Source organism: Siphateles boraxobius, unplaced genomic scaffold (assembly GCF_051911475.1).
Source record: "Siphateles boraxobius isolate OS27281-9 unplaced genomic scaffold, OSU_SipBor_1 25, whole genome shotgun sequence".
NCBI classification, from domain to species: Eukaryota; Metazoa; Chordata; class Actinopteri; order Cypriniformes; family Leuciscidae; genus Siphateles; species Siphateles boraxobius.
In genome coordinates, this window is record NW_027508866.1 from 15,809,223 (window position 1) to 15,828,468 (window position 19,246).

Consider the following 19,246-nt stretch of genomic DNA (forward strand, 5'->3'; position numbering starts at 1 on the left):
CAGACGACAGCAAACAGGTTGCAACAGCATTTACAGCAAAGTTTTAATTGTGTTAATAATTTAGAGGCTTTAGAATTTAGTTATCAAATATTATACAGTGGGTTAAGGGTTAAAGCAGGGGCCAGTTGCATAAACAGCCACTATTAAAACTCTTATGATCAAGTCTGACCAACTAGCAGTAGGCCCATAGACTGTAAAAAAAATAGGCCAAGTGGTAATCCGTGTTAATGTAACTTATGTCAAATAAAAAAAATGTTTATGAAGACTTGTTAGACTGGTCTAAGCAGTTTATGCAACCAGCCATAGTAGACAAACACATTCTATTCTCACAGACCTGAGAAGTATATTTATATCTATAGAAAGCTTTGAATGTCTACTTTTAAACAAACAAAAAAAAACTTAAAAGAAATTGGCTACTCTCTGCTTATGTAGGCTAATTCGAATGAAGTGTGCATTTCTCTCTAGAGGCGCGTTCACTACTGCGTCAACTTTATCTTTGCAGCCAACACTGACATAGGAAACGCTAGTGTATTAATAAACAATTCAAATGTTTCATGCATAATCATTACTTTTGCCGTTTCTTTGTGGCAAGCTTTATTTTAGGTGTTGCATGATATCACTGCGCCCAAGTAGCAGTGCTTTGCCTGTGCTTCCCCCCCAATATAGTCCCAAGTCAATATCTGCCTAGGAAATCGCCTACTCTTAATCTGCATTGCTATTTGTACTCGTTGTGAATAAGCAGGACACAAGAAGTAATTAGGTTTTTTTTGGACCACTTTTACTCACTACATGCTATCCGGCAACATAGGATTCCATTCATTATGCTAAGCTAAGCTAGCGGTGGCGCTGCCAGACTAAGACAATGCATGCACTGAGACAAAAATGCATTTGCCCACCTATCTAGATGTAGGGGAGACGGTGAATAACCCCAATTTCAAAAAATGGTGGAGTGTTCCTTTAAAAGTCACCTTGATGTAAGAATGCTCAAATTCCAGACATGTTTTCGTGGGAGACTTAAAAGAAGTTAAGAGTCTTGTGACCAGCCTCATGCAACTGTATCAGCATGAGCAGTGCAAGTCCTGGCCTAATGCTCCACTGAGCTAATCTAAGGAATGAGAACTTGGATGAGATTCCTGCTAATCAGCTGGTGTAAACAGAGTCGAAGTAAAAAACACAGAGCAGGCATCTTTGATCAACCAACCCTTGACCAGCATTCCAGAGGAATCACAAGCTGTGCAGTCAAAGTATGTGATGGAGAACTGTGGTGAGGCTTGTAACTTCAACTTACAAATTGATAAACACAAAATAAGTAAAATATCAGATTTTCAAACTTTTTGATGCCAAGGACCCCCCAAAAAGCATGATTCCTTACAATATAAAAGGCAATTATATGGTTTAAGTAAAGAATGTGAGAAAATATTGATTGTAATATTATGATTTTTTAATTTTGAAAAACTATACTAAATGCTATGGAGATCGAAAACGTTCATGGTAATTGAAAAGATTATTAAGGAAAAATTATATTCCATTGCTTTAACATTCGCTTGCAAAACTTCCTTTTTCCCTCCATCTCACGTTTTTTTCATCACCATCTCACTCTGGCTCTGTATTATGCGGATTTGTTTTGCATTTCTTTCTAAAAGTAGGGCCGAATGAAAGTAGTATTAAATATAGTAGTTTTTGATAAATTAGCTTCAACTTTTTTTTTAAGCCCTAAAAATGCATTTTGTAAAATCTCAATTTCCACAGAACCCCATATAGCACCCCAGTTTGAAAACCCCAGGGATTAAAGTTCTCCGTCCCTACGACGGATTTCCGTTAATTGCAGCGAGTCTATGACGGATTTCCGTCAATTGCAGGGTTCCCGTCTGTCCATGCCTTACATTCACTTTTCATAATTTTAAGGCCGTAAATAGGCTTTCGTTTCTCAAATAGTGTGATAAATGTCTTAATTTTAGTTTGCAGAGGTCTTAAATTAAGGAAAGACGAGGTGTAGGCCTATTCACCCTGCTGAGGAGGATGTGATAAAGCCTGGATTGGAGCGAATGCACGTTCCTCTATCCACTCTAAGCATTTTGTAATCGCTTCGCTTTTGGTCCACTCCGGGTTTTCAAATCCCGCGCACGGAAAAACTGCTCCGTGTTCACTTTTGGAGAAGTGCATGTCAGGCTACAGCTGGTTTGCTGCGGTCCGAATTCGAGCGCGTTTGTTCCCGGAGCCCCCCGCAGCGTTGGTCTTGTTTCACACTCAACTTTGCGCATGCTAGAAAACAGAACGCGGGTCAATATTGGCCGTTTCTCAATACCAAGTAACCTACGCAAACTTCGGACTTGCGTCCTTGGTAGTTCAGACTTGCCAAGTTCGACTCAGGAGAACGAACTCCCGAGGACGAGAGGACGCGAGTCCGGTTATTCTGCAAAATGGAACAGCGCGTTCTTGATCGCGTCACTCAGCTCGCTCTGCTACTCCGGTTATGTCTTTATGTATATTTTAGGCAACAATAAAACGAAATATGGTATAAAATACAACTCTGCCTCTTTTCATCAACAATACAACGAAATGTAACTTATATAAAACACCTCTTTTCATTATAAATGAACATATTATCATAAACATATTGGCCAAACAAATGTGGTTCAGGCAACGCACATTGATTATCTTCACTGCATATATTTATAACAACACGAAATATAAAACACAACCCTGCTGCTTTTTGTTTTCATTTTAAAAATATCAAACATTATTGATCATTAAAACTGACATTTAACAAACACAGGGTTGTATCGTTTTATTTTATTATACATGTACACATACAGTGAAGAGAATGCATATTAAAATATATATAAATAATATTTTATATATTTTAGAATATATAACATTACACAACCCTGTCTCTTTTTGTTAAATGTCAGTTTTAATGATCAATAATATCCAGTATAAAAGTATAAGTAGCCTAATAGGTAGGCTATAAGAAGCTATACAATGAGAAATAAAGCAAACAATTCAGTCAAACATTAACATTGTAGCCTATTAGAGAGCTGACTAAAGTTAAATAGCCTAAAGTTATGAAACTTCACTTTGCCCTCAGCCAAAACGATTTGCCATGGAACAAACTATATATTAATACAGCATGTTTGGTCTTATAAAATAAATAAAAACATGCACTGAAAAGTTATGTAGATGGTTGATTATTTGTCAAGCTAAGTAATTCTTTTTCATAGATTAAAATAGCTTTTAAAATACGCAAACTGGCAATATTAAAGCGGTTTAAAACATCTCCCCTTAAAACGCTATTGGTCTCGACAATTTAAATAAAGTTAAAGGAATATGACTTGGCCTGAAAAAAAGTTCAGTCAGAATAATTTTTTTCACTTTAATCCCTGAAACCCCTGTGTAAAAAAAAACAATTATGCAGGTGGAAGACAGGTTTAAAAAAATATATCATATTTAGTTTGCAACAAATGAATACATTTCAAATCAATCTTTTTGATATTTGAAGCTTTTTTTTAATGAAATGTTTTTTAAACTAAACAATAATCAATTAATTGCAAATAGGTGTGAATTTGACCCTTTAAATTGTCAATTTTGGAAACAAAAATGTAGCATTTGTTTAAATAACACTAAATAAACGGGTGTAATAACACTTGGATATTGAGAAGAGGTATGAGCATTGAGCACCTTTACTTCTTGACTGTACAGTGGTCAAAGATGGTAAGCAGCTTTACGCAATGAGAGGCAGTTTAAACTCAATTTTTAATTTTACACAATTGATCAACATAAAAAAAAATGCACCGGGACAGAATGGGACAACAAATTCCGTTAGGATTACGATCGAATTAAAGGCAGGCTGTGAGATAAAGCAAACATTGGGGGATTCAATGCTTTTTAAATGAAAACTTTACAGTATTGCCATAAAATATTATTTTCCCTCCCTGGGTTTATCCAGTGCAACATGAATCACAATAATCCAAACAGTATATGAATCAAAAAAATAAACATTTCTCTTTTGAATATTAATAATATTCTTATTTGAATATTATAAACATTTTGAATATTTTTCACCATAAGCGAAACGTAAACTTATGACTCCAGTAGTTATTTGGATTTTCCGCCAAGGAAAATTTAAATGCATGATTCAAAGAGCGACACAGCATACCAATGAACAAATTAAATACACACTTTATGATAAAACCATTTTTGGTGCCAAACTGCAGTCTGCCATAGGGCCTGACGTAATCGCATCCACTGACGGAGTGAACGTAAAATTCCATTGGAAAAGGGAATTTGAAAATTTCTAATAAAAAAAAAATACCCTCATACTTGGCCATTTACAACTCACCTGCCAAACTAAATCCAGAATGCAAGCATATGCATTCCTCATATTAAAATGATGACTTCTATCATCTGTTAGCCCACGCACATGGCACAGCCGACTGTATGAAGCAGTAGCACTTATATAATATGCAGGTATTGTACAGTTTATTTACACATTTACATAATGAAGTTCAGCAAAAAGAGGCAAATCTTAAGAGGTCCTCATTCATTTCCTGGCTGGAACGAGTCTTGATGCTTTTTCCATTGCAAATTTACAGAATTCGTCAAATCTTCAGATGTAAACGTAACAGATGTCAAGAAGGAGTGATGTCTAAAGTCTAACATAAACCACCCTCCTTTTTGGAGGACTCGGATGTCGATGGAGGATGTGATGCAACCAGTCCATCAGGTCCGTGCGAGAGGTGTGAGGTCCTGGACTGTCAGAGAGATGCTTCCTCAGCGAAACCTTTACCCTCTTCTCCGACAGAAAAAGATAGTGTGTGGAAACTTGGAGCACCTCCTCATATCCCATTGGCGCTCATCTTGGATTTCTGTGACAACTCTGCCTCTTTAGCCTGATGGGACAGAACAGAGAGTGTTGATGTCCAGCAGCTTCTAGAACTTTGACCTGCCTGGTCTCATTAAACATCACTGTAGAAACTACTTTCACACTGAATCTAAAACAGTTAAATATGAGCTTTTTAAACATTAATTTATTTATATTTTTAATAACACATTCTATGGAGGCCCAAACCTGCAGGAGAAAAAAAAGGGAATAAAACAAAAATAATTAACTTCTAACTAAATTTAATTCCTGAATTAATTTTATTTATTCATTTATGGGTTGATTTTACAAATTAATTTAAATATTTATTTATTCCCACATTGATTTGTTTCCATATTTATTTGTTTTTACTTTTCCATGTGAAACATGAAAATGAGAAAGGTTTTGCAAAATCGCTAGCCCGACGTCACAAGGGCTATTGTGTTTTCCAGGCGGTCTACCAAAATGCATAACCGGCCTGCCCGACGGGCTCTCTGAAATAGTGTAATCAAATTCCTCCCTTTATTCACATTATTGACTAGTTATGTTAAGGAAAACTATGGCCGCGCAAGTTTTTGATCATGCATGATCATGCCCACAGCGCAATTTCTCACGAATCTCCGTGCCTGTTTTAAGAGAAACGCATGATATATAAAAATTAAAGCATGAATTTCACATGAATGCTTCACTTTGCGTGTCAGAATGTTTGAATCCATGTGTTAACACACTATCACAGACGGTAAAGCTGCTTTGAAACAAAAAAATCTGTATTGTGACTTGACCATCATATATTCTGCTATATAAACAGCATAAAATAATTAAAGCACCATTTACTTGCCTCAAAGTCTGGTATTGTTATTATTATTATTTACTTCAATATGTGAATTGTTCCATCAGAAAATTAACACTTTTAGCTTTGTCAGGCTTTAAAACAGCGGGGTTTATGCGCGCTCTTGTTTATGACTGCTATAAATTTGACCTGCCACAAGGTGACACTGTTTTCAAAACTCCTGATGCTTAGAATCTTGTGCTGGAACAATCAGAGAAAAGTGTCATAGCTTCAAAGAGTCATTATTTCTCCATCACTCCTGCATCAAACTGCAAGTTCTGATGTTTGGTAAGACAACTGCTGCTTTCACCCCTTGTAAAGCAGTGCCGTTCTCACTCAATTTATTGTTGCTCGTAACGTGTGCAATATCTCACGACCTCCCGAGTGTCCAAACTCGCACCGTGTACGCCCGGCTTAAGTGACAGAGATTGCGTGCGCAGTGACAATGTGACAATGTTCAGAGGAGCATGGATTTACGGCAGTGTTCCAGTTCTACTCGGCCCAAAAAAACAGGTCAGGATGAAAAAGTTTTTGACTGATGTTTTGACTCCTAAACAATTTTCAACATTAAAAATGGTCTTTTTATTTGGGCTAGTAAAATTCATTTCGGGCTACCAAAATCTGAAGAGTGCCTACCAGCGATTTTGAAATTTTGCGAGCCCTGAGATAAATGCATAAATTAATTAAATAATAAATGGAATTAAATTTAATTTCAAACGAGTTATATTTGTTTTATCATGTTATTTATTCCTTTATTTATTTTCCTATTATTACATTTATTTATCTGTCTACACATTTATTTTAAACTTCAGGTTGGGCCTCCATAATATTCATGCTAAAAAAAGAAAGTTAAAATGAAACCTTTTAGAATATAACAACAACTGCTATATAAAATATTTTGTTTTAATAGTTATTAGACATTTTTCCTAGGGGAAACCTTTTTTAAAACATCTATAAATGAAACTTCTGACCAAACAGTTCCCTAGTAACATAAAAGTAGGACAGTCCGGTAAAATATGCATAATATTGAAAGTTATCTAGCAAAATACACATATTAATGACCCTTCACCTTTCAATAAACACATATTTATGTGGTCAACACATCTTGTTTGACACACTCACATGTATTAACTGAGCTTCAGGCGATGGCATGTCCAACCCTCTGGGTTTCTCCAACAATTCTTCTGACTACAATACAAAAGAAGTATTAGGAATATCATAAATCAAATCTATTTGTAAGCATTTCTCCTCTTGGTTATTGTTATACAATGCCTGGTCGGCTGAGATGCATTTGAAGACATTGATTGATTGGTGACATTATAAGAGTCCTACCTTTCTGTCTTTGATGACAGGTGCGGAGTCCACCAGCACCTCCACTGAGGAGGACAGTGGGTTCCCTTTGGCTGCTGTTTCAGCCTCCACAGGAGGAGTGGCTTTCTGTGACACGGGACAGAGAGAACATCAATCCATAACAATCATTAGCATACAGTGATATCATATCAGCCGTCGCTTATGCAGCGATGTGCCAGTCTGCATTTCCTCCTGATTAAGCTCCAAGCATCAATTGGTTAAGGTTTCAAAGGTCAAAGGTAATCCGTTGCAAGAACTGGGGCCGTTTTGCTTTTAAAGCAGATAGTAAGCAGATGACAACATCTGGTTTAGAGGTATATGTATATTGAGTGTTCACCTCCAGTTTGGGCACCGGTGGGATGATTGGAGGTTTAGGAGTGAGGTCCGTCAGGTACATTGCACGGGAGAGCAGCAAGAGGGACGGTGGGACATTCTCTTTCAAGTGCAGGTCCAGCCACTGAGAGACGAAGAACGCAAAAAAAGGATCAACAAATCATCAAATTCTTTATTTAGTTTTTTTCTGTAGAAAGACAAACATAAATAATGGTGAAAGCCAAAACATTAAATGTGGTGCGGGGGGGGGGGGGGGGGGGGGATATTAAGATATCTCTAATACTTCTTGAGTTACAGGCATGCAAACTTGAGGTAAAAAGAAGGGCTTTTTTTGCCCATTTTCAACTGTCACTGTTGACATCTAATGAAACAAAGATTGCTATAGTTAACATATTTAGCTAATAGACCTACCAATCTCTGTGCAAAAGTAAAATAATGATGCTGCCATCTTTCTAAAGTCATTTTTACCTCCCCTTTCCTCCCCGTAAATATACATCAGGGAAATTTAATATTTTGGCTTTCATCACCATTTATGTTTGTCTTTCTGAAGAAAAAATATTAACAAAATAAAAAGGGCGGGGACCTCTGGTAGAGTTGACATGGACTGATCCAATAGGGAAATAACACATTTAAGCAGGTAAATATAAGAGGATTATTTCAAAATCTGTCATATGCGTCACACTTCCAATTTGTCTACAGTCATTAGGTGGAACACAGTCATAAATATCCTCCAGTAAGCGGTTTTTACAACCTAGTCAGGCTGGTCTGTGCACACACACACACACACACACACCTGCTGTAGCTGCTGTCGGAGCTGATCAGTGGTCAGCCCCAAAGACCTCATGCCACGACTCCTGCAGGCGGCTTGAAGCTCTGCTACATTCATTGCAGGCACACCCTCCGTGGCAATCATCTACACAGAGACACAAACAGCTGAGATCATCTTAACATATTGAAACCAGAACAATACTTTAAGGTCTAAGGGGCTATCTACACAGAACGTGTTTTTGCGTTAAAAAAAAATGCAAGTCAAGCAGTGGAATGGGGAAAAAAAATAGGGTTGTGCCCCGCCCCCTCACGATAATATCGTGTATCGCCGATCTCACAGGCTGATGATAGGACGATATGAAAATGGAGCATATCACCCAACATTAATCCAAAACATGTTTTTTTTATAAAAAGTTAAACTTATTTTTAGAGTCGTATTTTTAGAATGCGAGATGCTGAAAAAGATGCAAGAGAAATGTTTAAAGGTGTCCATCTAGTGCATGTTTACATCAAAAAAGTACCACAGCATAATGCAAAAATAAGTTCTGTCTAAACGCCCCCTACACTTTAAAGGGATAGCTCGCCCAAAAATGAAAATTCTGTCATAATGTACATGCCATCAAGTTGTATCAAACCTGTATGAAGATCTTTCTTCTGTTGAACAAAAAAGATGTTGGTAACTAGACATTTGACGGAAGCCATTGACTTCCATACTTGGAAAAATAAATACTATGGAAGTCAATGGCTTCACGCTAACGTCAACAGTTTGATTACCAACATTCTTCGAAATATCTTCTTTTGTGTTCAACAGAAGAAAGAAACTCATACAGATTTGGAACAACATACGGCCGAGTACATTTTTGGGTGAACTATCCCTTTAAGTAGAGATGCTCCAATCAGCATTTTTGGGGCCGATCACCGATTACCGATCACCAAAATCATGATCTGCCGATTGCCGATCACTGCCGATCACAAAATGGCAGGGGAATGGGAATCTTTTATCTATAATCTAGCAGAGTTTGCACCATTTGTAGAAATGTGTTTATTTAATTGTATTTAGAAAATGAGATGTCTTAAGGCTACTGTAGGCCAGCTTTCCCAAATAAGGCAGAGTAACATTAAATTATTCCAAACAGAGAGGGATCAGGCAGACCAACACACATCAGATCAGCCTAATGGGAGGGGATCAAGTTATACTTGGGCATATGTGGAAATTGTAGCCTCTTAATACACCCACTGCATTTACTAATTGGCAACAAAATGTACAACTTGTTACACCAAAACTGGCTAGTTTTTCATCTCCAGTTAACTCGGAGCATTTGTTTTGTTCATTTGTTAAAGAAGAGGCGATCTAGCGCTGAAATGTTTTTTTTTATCAAGTGGTCAAAGTGCTCGTTGCCACAGCGATCAGTGGCGCAGATACTGTTCTGTTGTGGCTCGCGCGGTGCACGGTCTTCACTCGGACGTGCGCTTCAATCCGTTGGGAGACTCCCTATTCGTTCCGGTGAAGGAGAACTCATGTTGCCACTGCCAAGCTCCACTCTGCTGTTGTGTGCCCGTGCGCCACGCATGCAGGTGGGAAAAAGTCGCGTGAGTAATTTACGGCACGTGATCGGCTTTTTTGATCGGCGCTTTTGGGGTTCGCCGATCAATCTAATTTTAACCAATATCGGCCAATCATGATCGGCGTCCGATCAATCGGAGCATCCCTACCTTTAAGACGTATGGGCTCAGTTACCCACAAGCCTAAAGGTCACAGCAACATGTCGAGTCATCAATTCAGCTGTACAACCACTGTAAAGCCTCAGTAGCAGTTGTCTGCGTTTGTCTCACCTTATCGTCTGCCTTGATGGTGCGCAGCTGCATCATCAGCTGGAAACGCAGCAGGTTATTGGTGCCGATGGGCTGCAGCTCCAGGAGTTTGCACAACGCCACCAGCTGCGGCCGCTCCAGATGCTCCAGCGTCAGCTCATCCTCAAAGAGCTTGGAGAACTTCACAATGTCTTTAGTGGTGGGCTGTTCACCCGTGTGCCGCACCTATAGCAGACAAGTTAGAAGAGTCAATCACATCCAGAACAGTTTCACTACATGGGAAATGGAAAAATGGCTTCGATTATCAAACTAACCTGCTGTACATAAGTGGAGAACTTCTGAGTCTCGTCTCCTACAGCTGCTTTATTCCTCCTGGCCATCTCAGCAATGGTCTCCTGCAAGAACTTGGCCAGCTCCAGTTTAGCAGCAAGTCCCTTCTTCTGTTTTTCCTCCTGGAAGTGCAAAATAAACAAATTCAGGTCATTACTAATCAGTTGCATTTTGAATCTGCAAAAAAACTTCATGAAAATGATTACTTTAATTCAATGGGGAATGGTTTACAAATCAATTACATCAATTTGGTCAATTTATGTTTAATGAAAGAAGCCCAATTAATCAAAATGAAGCAGTTTCATTAGTTGATCCTCAATTTTGAAATTGATACACAGATTTGTTATTCTCGTGTTTCGTGATTGAGGTCCAATTAATCAAACTGAACTCCTCAACTTTTGCTGTCATTTAAAAAAACAAGACATACCTTCTTGGACTCGGTCTCAAATGTGGAAGGCAACATTTCTGGGAAGAGTTTGAGGAATACGGGGAGCAGAAACTCCATGAACGGAACGATGATAAAGACCATGAAGGGCAAGAGCCGGAACAAGTCGGCACATGTCCGCATCAGCTGTGAAGACAATGGGACAAGTTTTATTCGTCCATAGTCAAAAACAAAAGCAATATGGGTAAGTGAGACTGAGAGAAGCTCTTCTGGCCTAATTCAGCTGAACTTTCACTGAGGTGTAAAGCTTCTTGGTTATGCAATCCTATTTGTGTCACCTTACATTATAAATCCTTGACCAAGCACTTAATTTGTCATAAAACTCTTATAACTTATGACACACTTTCATCTTTCCAACTACTTACATCATCTTATATAAAGAAGTTGAGACTCACAAAAGAAAAAGAAAAAAATTCGCAAAGGGTACCATGGTATTACTTGGAATGCTATGCAAGTTAACATTACCATGACTGTCACTGTACCGAAGTAAAAAAAATTATATAAGAGTACAAAAAGGAAAAATAGAAAATCTTGCATTACCATGTTATTTTTGGACATGGCAACATGGTAATACCATGATGATATTCTTTGAAATACCATGTCATATTATGCAAATACCATGGTGTATAAATATGGTAACATGATTTTTGTACATGAAACGTTGTACCCAATGTATTATAAAAGCCTACGTTATTGATTCATTTATATTGACGTGGATTTAATAATTGTGAAGTTAGTAAGTGTAGTATAAGATTTAGCCAAGTACTTCCAAAAACTTTAAAAATTAAGGCTCCAATAATATTCCTTATGATGGTGACAATTTCCCACAATGACTGCATCTCTCAAATCTTGGATTTCAAAAACTATCATTTTGTTTCCAGTTAATTTTGTTAATAAACCGTCTTTAAAAAGTTATCAGATGTTATTCAAATTCAACCTTGGAGTACCGTTTAAAAACATTATGGGGATATATGATTATCATATCCATATCAAATTACTAGGGGTGGGAATTGGCAAAAATGTGACGATTCGATAGTATTGCGATATTAGTATTGCGATATTTGGGCCACGATTCATTATTATAGCGATTCTTAACATATTGCGATACAGCAAGTATTACGATTCGATTGTGCTATATATTGCGATTCATGTCCCCCATATTATTCAAAGGAATTACAAAAAATGAGGAAAATAAGACTGTTCAACTCACTTCAAATGTCACATATCATTCTGTAAACATTATCTTCTACACATTAACTGAAGTGCAAAACCTTAGGAGGGTAGTGCAAAAACTTAAACACTTGTTCTTGAACATTCAGGACACAGGACCTTATTACAGGACAGGGGGTAATTATTCTCTGAATAGGAGACCTCTCACATGAATGGTAAGCTCCCAGCACATAACTTACACACATAAACACATCAGTTATTTAAATACAATAGAGTAACAAATCAGACAAAATAGAGTAACATAAACCTGAGAATAATCATAAAACCGAAATTTACCCACACTTTTGATTTGAAAGAAAATGGAGCGTCGTGTACAACCGGTTGTAATAGTGAAGCCATTTTCATTTGAATTTGCTGTTGAATGCACGACAATAAAGTACCGCAACAAGCGCCACCTTGTGGATGTAATACGCAAATGTAAATGATCAGAGTAAACTCTGAGAAAACCAATGGAGAAAACCCGAAAATAGATAATTTTATTTTGTAATTAAATATTGCATACTTTGCGCTACTGTATCGATATAATTGCGTGCGGCCGTGCGCAAAATATCACAAAACTGAACAGAATCGATTTTTTAGGTTTGTTACGATTTTTCTCCCCACCACTAAAAATAACTAGGGCTGCAGCTATCGATTCTTTTTGTAATCGATTAATCTAGCAATCAATCGATCGATTAATCGAGTAATCGGATATTTTTTTGTGCGTGTGTTTTATTAACAGAATAGTTATATTAAACTTGTGTCTATTTCAGTTAAAGCTGTTATAAGTTATATACTATAAGTTATATAGTATGCAAGTTATAAAGCTATCTCATATGTGAATTTTCCTTTAAGATGTTATAATATAACCACTCTAAGCATCTAAGCATATTTGTGTATTTTGGTAGTTTAACGCTGAAGAAGAGCTGTAACATTACTTGTTGAACACGCAGTAAAAGCTGACGCACTTTTTGTTCCGTGCGTTTTAACTGAAAAATGAGTACTCCGAATCTTTATTAAAAACCAACAGGCTGGGGACTTTATTTTTTTGTTGTTGTCTGTAACTATTTGGCAGACGTGAAATATAAGGTCTCGCAAAGACTGCAATACAATATTTGTTCCTCCATCACGTCCCGGTGTGTACAGTGAATGCATGCTGAAATTCTTTCGTTTCTACATAAAAGTTTAAGCATATGTGATGCATTGCTGCAATTGGTCTGACTGGCGTGTGTGTGTGTGAAGGGGTTATTTTTTTTAGGCTATACTCTTGCAATTGAACGTGATAGTTACGTTTAATGCTTAATGTCATCAAAGCTAAAAATCATATCTAGTCAAACCGCATCACGACATCGCTACAAATACAGTATGGGATTAAAATCAGCGAACATCAATAGGCTTAGACTACGTTACCTTGTTTCAGCGAGTTAAGTGTATTAAGTGCATTAAGTGTGTAATGATCCCACACTTTAGACAATTTCTGCCGTTTATTTACATATTTATTCTCCGCCATCGCGCTAACTAAATTCAAAATATATGCTTCCCGAACAGGTCCGTGTGAATAAACGGCCCGTGTGAAACAATCAAATCCCTGCGCCGCGCGTATAGTGCGCGTCATAGGAATTTAACGAGGTTTCGAGGCAGAGTTTTTGCCTCGAGGAATTTTTGTAATCGAGTAACTCGAGTAACTCGAGGAATCGTTTCAGCCCTACAAATATCCATGGAATAACATCTGATACAATCACTCTAACATGCTAAACCCAAAGTAAAAACATCTTAATTCTGTTTCCAATATTTTGTCCAAAACATACCCTCCTCCTCTCCCTCCTGGTGAGCAGCTGCCCATGCAGTAACCTCCAGACCATCCTGCCAGCGATTTTGGTGTCGATGCCAAGAAGTCGGAAGCCATGATAGTAATGCTTGAGCTCATCCAGAACTTTCTGTCCCAGAGACTTCCTTGGCACTGCTGGTGGTCCTGGCAGAGGTTGAGTGGCAGAGACGGCCGGGACAGCGTCACCCTTGATGGATTGAGAACCCGCAGCGGTGTCCTTCGCCTCTTGCAGCCACGCACAAGAGCTGTGGAGGGGACGTGCAGCTACGCAACCAGGGCGGATCAAGCTGGATGTGTAACAGGGGTACAGAGGCCTGGGACACCTGGCTGTGACGGCAGCCTGTCCGACGAACTCTGAATGATAGCGTACGCATGCAGTTGACCGGAGCGAAACACTGCCGTGTCTTTTAGAAAGCAAGTAGGATCCTCTGAAAGCAAACGAGAACGATGACGTGTTAAAGCATGAAGAAAATAAAATATATTTAGAATATTTAAGGGATGTTCTATGCTCTTGATTTCTACAGAAAATGATTTCAACTTGTTCCTTAGATTGTATAAACAATCAAAATTGTTACAGTAATGTGCTTAAAAAGGCAAACGATGAAGCAAGGTATTATGCTGAGAAAATAATTACAGTTTCATTGTATATGATAACATGAAATTAGTTTTGTTAAAATTGCTTACAAGCCTTTTCAGTTTAAAGTTATATCCAATCTTTCAAAGCATGATCATATAAAGACCATAAACCTGGTAACTTTATAATTACATGCCCAAGGAAGAATGAATAAGACATGTGAAGTGATTACATGTTGTTTTGCATTAATAACATGGATGATGACCTCACCTTGATCTTGTTACAGCGAGAAGCACCTGTGAGCTGAAAACTGCCATTTTGTGACTTAAAATTGGGTGTCCTGCAAAAAAAATTGTAACATTTCAGGCTGTGTGCTCTGTTCCTGGACAGTAAAACACATTTCTATATCTTTACAGGTATTAATGTAAACACTCAGTTATATTTTGTATTATTTCAATGCAAACACTATGGGGAAAAATGTATTATGTCTATCAAAACACAAAATACTTTGGTGGAACCTAGACTAGTTCAATTGTGAGATTGAAAACCAATGAAATGCTTGTCACTATAGGAGTTATTGTTGCTATATTAATAAACAAAATAGATTTCAAAAGCAGATTCACAAATAAATGTAAAGGCATGAATTTAATGTATACAATTAGATTTACAAATATTAAAGAGTTTTAAAATCTGATAAACTTGAGGGACAAATTGTTTATCGTAATTGTAATATTTTAGTTAATCTACTTCCTATTTCAATGTTCGTCTTTCCGTGGTACTTAAAATGGTTTCGTGAAATTATACTTTATTACAAATGAGTGTAAGCTTCACAAAAGAGATTTAATCAGATGTGCACATGGGCTACTGATAAAATCTGACTGTCTGAAGTATTTATGAGGAATAGATTCAAAAATGTCATGTGTCACTGCTGTATTAAAAGACTAGTTGAGTTTCTTTCTTCTGTTGAACACAAAAGCAGATATTTTGAAGAATGTCGGTAACCAGACAGTTGATGGACCCTATTGACTTCCAAAGTAGGAAAAAAATACTATGAAAGATACTACCGTCAACTGTCTGGTTAGCAACATTCTTCAAAACATCTTTTGTGTTCAACAGAAGAAAGAAACTCTTACATGTTTGGAACAACATGATCAATTTTGGATGAACTAATACCCCTAAAGGCGGGCATACACCGTGTGTTTTTCGTCCAATTCTGAGACGAATTCTGACTCGAGTGACTCTTTTTCGGGTCGGGACGATTTTCAGCTTCGCCGTGCGTCGTTTTTCGTGAAGTGTACAGAGGGAAACGAGAGGCGATTAACCTCTGCCGAAGGCAATCGGAAGAATTTCTGGCATGTCAGAATTGCCCAGTTGAAGCAAAGCTATGAACCGATTGCCCTAAACTCAGTGTTTTTTCCCTCACTGCGCCTGTGTGAAAACAGAAGTTTAAACATTTCATCTTTAATGCAGCAAGAAAGAAAACCAAAAGAGGGAGATATTTAAGTTCTGTAGATATCAAACTAGCTATTAAAATTACTGTTGCTTACCTCCAGTTCGTGTTTAATTTTCATTGGTGACTGATTATTACAGTGTTCGGACATAGACAGTTAATTATAGGCCTATAATTAATTGTAATCGACCTAAATGTTTAGATAATTTTCAATGAGGAGGAGTAAGCTTGCTGAAATCACACAGTGTTTGCCCGCCTTTAGAAAGCACGCTGTCGTGACGAAGCGGCGGTCGCGAGCACTGCACTTTTTTTATCCGAAAAGAGAAGAGTTCTTGAGGACAGCCTGATCATGAATTTATCTCAAAGCCGTAACTTTAATTGTCTGTCTCTTCAAAGCTGCAAGTTTAGATTTCTCCTCCAAACTAAATTAGACGATTTATACTTATCGAAGGCTAGGGCTGCTTATATAAGATCCAGGAAAAGATAGCTTGAAGGAGAACTCAATTCTGTCTCAATTTCTTTAAGCTTGAAAAACAAAATTTGACCCTTTCAACAATTGAGAAATGATGTGTTGATGGCAAAATTATAAAAGATCCAAAGGATATAGCCAGTTTCAGTGCCAATTTTTATAAAAATCTTTATAGTTCAAAATGTACAGAGCAGATATCGACTTTGTTTCTGGATTCAGTTATTAATGTTAAAGCTATCTCTGAAAGTTATAGAATGTGTTGTGATGGAGTTGTTACTCATGGGGATGTAATAAGCGCAATTAAGAGCTTGAAAAACAATAAATCCCCAAGATGTGAAGGACTTACAGCTGAATTGTACAAATTATTTGCAGATGAACTTTCTCCTTTTTTAACAAATGTTTTTAAAGAGAGTATTGATAAAGATGCTTTACCTCCTACGTTAACGCAGGGTATATCATCACACTAATTCCTAAACCAAAGAAAGATCTTACCAATTTGAACAAATGGCGACCCATCACACTCCTTAATGATTTTTATTTTTTTTGCCATAATATTTGCTAAAAGACTTAAAGAATGTTTGGATAGCGTTTGAGACAGTCCGGATTTATGAGAGACCGACACATGAATAATGTAACAAGAATGTTCTCATGCTTTTTAAAGGATTTTCTTTTTCATCTCTGTGTCACTCAGTGGATCTGTGTAAGACATTTATAGGTAAACACACAGTGCCTTTCTTCATCTAAATAAAAAAAAAAAAACAATACGAAATTTTGAATCTTGTTTCAGGAGGAGTCTGTTTTATGCCATATGTCATTTCTTATTGGAATGGTTTTGTAAGTGACATTCTCTGGAAAAAAGTTTGGACATTCTCTCACAAATAACTGATAACTAAAAAAATGAGAGAAATCACCTTGAAGTTAATTCATAGGTTTTACCCAGATAAATGTTCTCTAAAGACTTAAGAATGATAGTAATACCCTCTGTTCTTTCTGTTTAGAGAAACCTGAAACTACTTTACATTTATTTTGGAACTGCTCTCTCACAGTGACATTTTGGTGTGATGTTTGTGATTTTATCAAATGTTATGTGAATCCTAACTTTGAATTTACATATAGAAATTTAATTTTTGATTTTCATGAATGTGAAAAGAAAAGTGATATCTATTTTATGAACCGTATGTTTCTGTTAGCTAAAATTCAAATGCACAAATGTAGGTGTTCTAAATGCAATCCTCTTTTTTAAGATTTAAACTTAAAATAATAATGTGTTTTGAATCTATTGAGTTCTCTAAAAACTTAAACACAGCCGCTGTTCTTATAGCTTTTAAGGACTTGGCACTTAATCTGGATTAAAAGACTTAAGGAAATTAATCTGGACAGAAGGACTCTGGAGTATTGTTGTATTATGTTATGACAATAATTGTTGGTAATGTGTTTTTTTGTTGATGTTTTCTTCTACGAGCATTTAATAAAAATAAAAAAAACACTGACTCACGTGTTTATCTTCGTCACCTGCGTCACTAAAACAGAACACAAACACTGAGACCGGCCAAAGTCACAGGCCATATTTAACTCAATACAAGTAACATTTCGGTTTACCCGAAGGTTAGTCTCCAATTGCAACGGAGATAAAATTGTATAAAAGTTTCGTAACATTTACGACCATTATGACACTGACTCAGCAACTATTTAACTGCACTTACATTTTTTTTAATGCGTATGTCAACATGAACTACAGTCTCCACTTCCTATTATAATCACTCGTCCAATGTAAGTTAACGTTTTGTGGTGCGGGTAAGTTAAGTAAAAACAATAAAGTTTTATGACAGGCGCTGAAGGCCACAATAGAGGCCGCAGATACACGATCACCATCTCAAAACAGTAGTGCTAACGTTACGTTACCAGAACCACTTTAAACTATTAATTTACAGATTCTGATCTATGGAAACAGCCGACATACACAACATCAATCAATTTCAGACAAAAGCGATCGGACAATTCTTTTGTTTTACTTTGGTTCGTTAACGTTAATGTACAACTAACATCGAGCGGTTGCTTAAAAACAAATAGACAACGGATGGAAGCGAAAGGGTAGAGATGGTCTACGTGAGATATTGAGTATTAAACAACTAGCTGCTACTAACCTGTGGAAAAGAGTCCGTGTAGGGCGGTATGATGGCTGTTAGGCTGTAACGTTAACCATTGAATATAACTTTAGTGTCAGATCGGATGACGGGGGAGAAAAATGTTTGGCTCGACAGCGCTCCTCCTGCAGCTGAGGGTCAAATTTCCTCGGAGGCGATGGTACGGGAGAAAAACGGACCTTTTGCGGGATGTGATACTCCATTCACGACGGTATGTCACTCCTTTTAGTTTAAATCTAAATAGACTTATAAATTAATACATCCGAGCTGATGTACTGTTTTGATCGGATTTTAAAAATGGCCTGTCGTGTTGACTCTGATGCCCCGGTGAAGCCGAACGTCCCACCGAGGAGGATCATCCGATGAGAGGAGCAGCGTGATTGACAGCAACCAATGACCAATAAACGAGCTCTACGCAATGGCGAAGCTGGCCAATCCGCTGCACGGGGCGGACAGTGGAACTTCCCATGACCTCATCCTTGATGACGAGGGCACATGAGCGTTCACACCTGCTGATCTTAGTTCAGCTATAGTTCAGGGTTGCCATGGCAACAGTCATATTTGCAGTGCCGAGACCAGCGGCAGAGTAGCAAGGCGGTTTTTTTCACATGGTTGTTAGGTAGTTGTGCAGAAGATGGCGCTCAATCCGTATGGGTAGGAAAATAAAATCCTAAATAATATCGTTTTTTGGACTTATTTTCAATTGTACGATCACATTACATTAAACATTTAAGGTAATACAATCGGACTACTTTTTGATTACTTTAGCCTCACTCGTTTATCACATTGATTTGAATATAATAATCATGTACCATATTGAACTAAAAATACACAGAGAAAGAAAATT

At 37.4% G+C, this 19,246-nt stretch overlaps 1 protein-coding gene across 1 annotated transcript; it reads right to left on the minus strand.

Moving 5' to 3' along the window:
• Window positions 1-3,483: 3,483 nt before the first annotated feature.
• On the minus strand, window positions 3,484-18,812 carry letm2 (leucine zipper-EF-hand containing transmembrane protein 2). The gene is made up of 11 exons (XM_077242915.1): window positions 18,400-18,812; window positions 14,607-14,676; window positions 13,743-14,190; window positions 10,708-10,851; window positions 10,265-10,402; window positions 9,972-10,175; window positions 8,164-8,283; window positions 7,375-7,494; window positions 7,020-7,124; window positions 6,810-6,875; window positions 3,484-4,889 (listed from the first exon to the last, which is right to left on the minus strand). Exons 2-11 carry the CDS (start codon window positions 14,651-14,653, stop codon window positions 4,836-4,838), a joined length of 1,446 nt encoding a protein of 481 aa, XP_077099030.1. The 5' UTR covers window positions 14,654-14,676; window positions 18,400-18,812; the 3' UTR covers window positions 3,484-4,835.
• Between the last annotated feature and the right edge of the window lie 434 nt (window positions 18,813-19,246).

What these genes read in the sequence shown, in the direction of transcription:
- letm2 (XM_077242915.1), bottom strand. Translation starts at nt 14,653, where the DNA reads ATGGCAGTTTTCAGCTCACAGGTGCTTCTCGCTGTAACAAGATCAAG. An exon ending in TCTCCACTTATGTACAGCAG is followed by an intron (nt 10,176 to 10,264) that starts GTTAGTTTGATA and finishes TGTCTGCTATAG; the next exon opens with GTGCGGCACACGGGTGAACA. An exon ending in CACCGGTGCCCAAACTGGAG is followed by an intron (nt 7,125 to 7,374) that starts GTGAACACTCAA and finishes CCCGTGTCACAG; the next exon opens with AAAGCCACTCCTCCTGTGGA.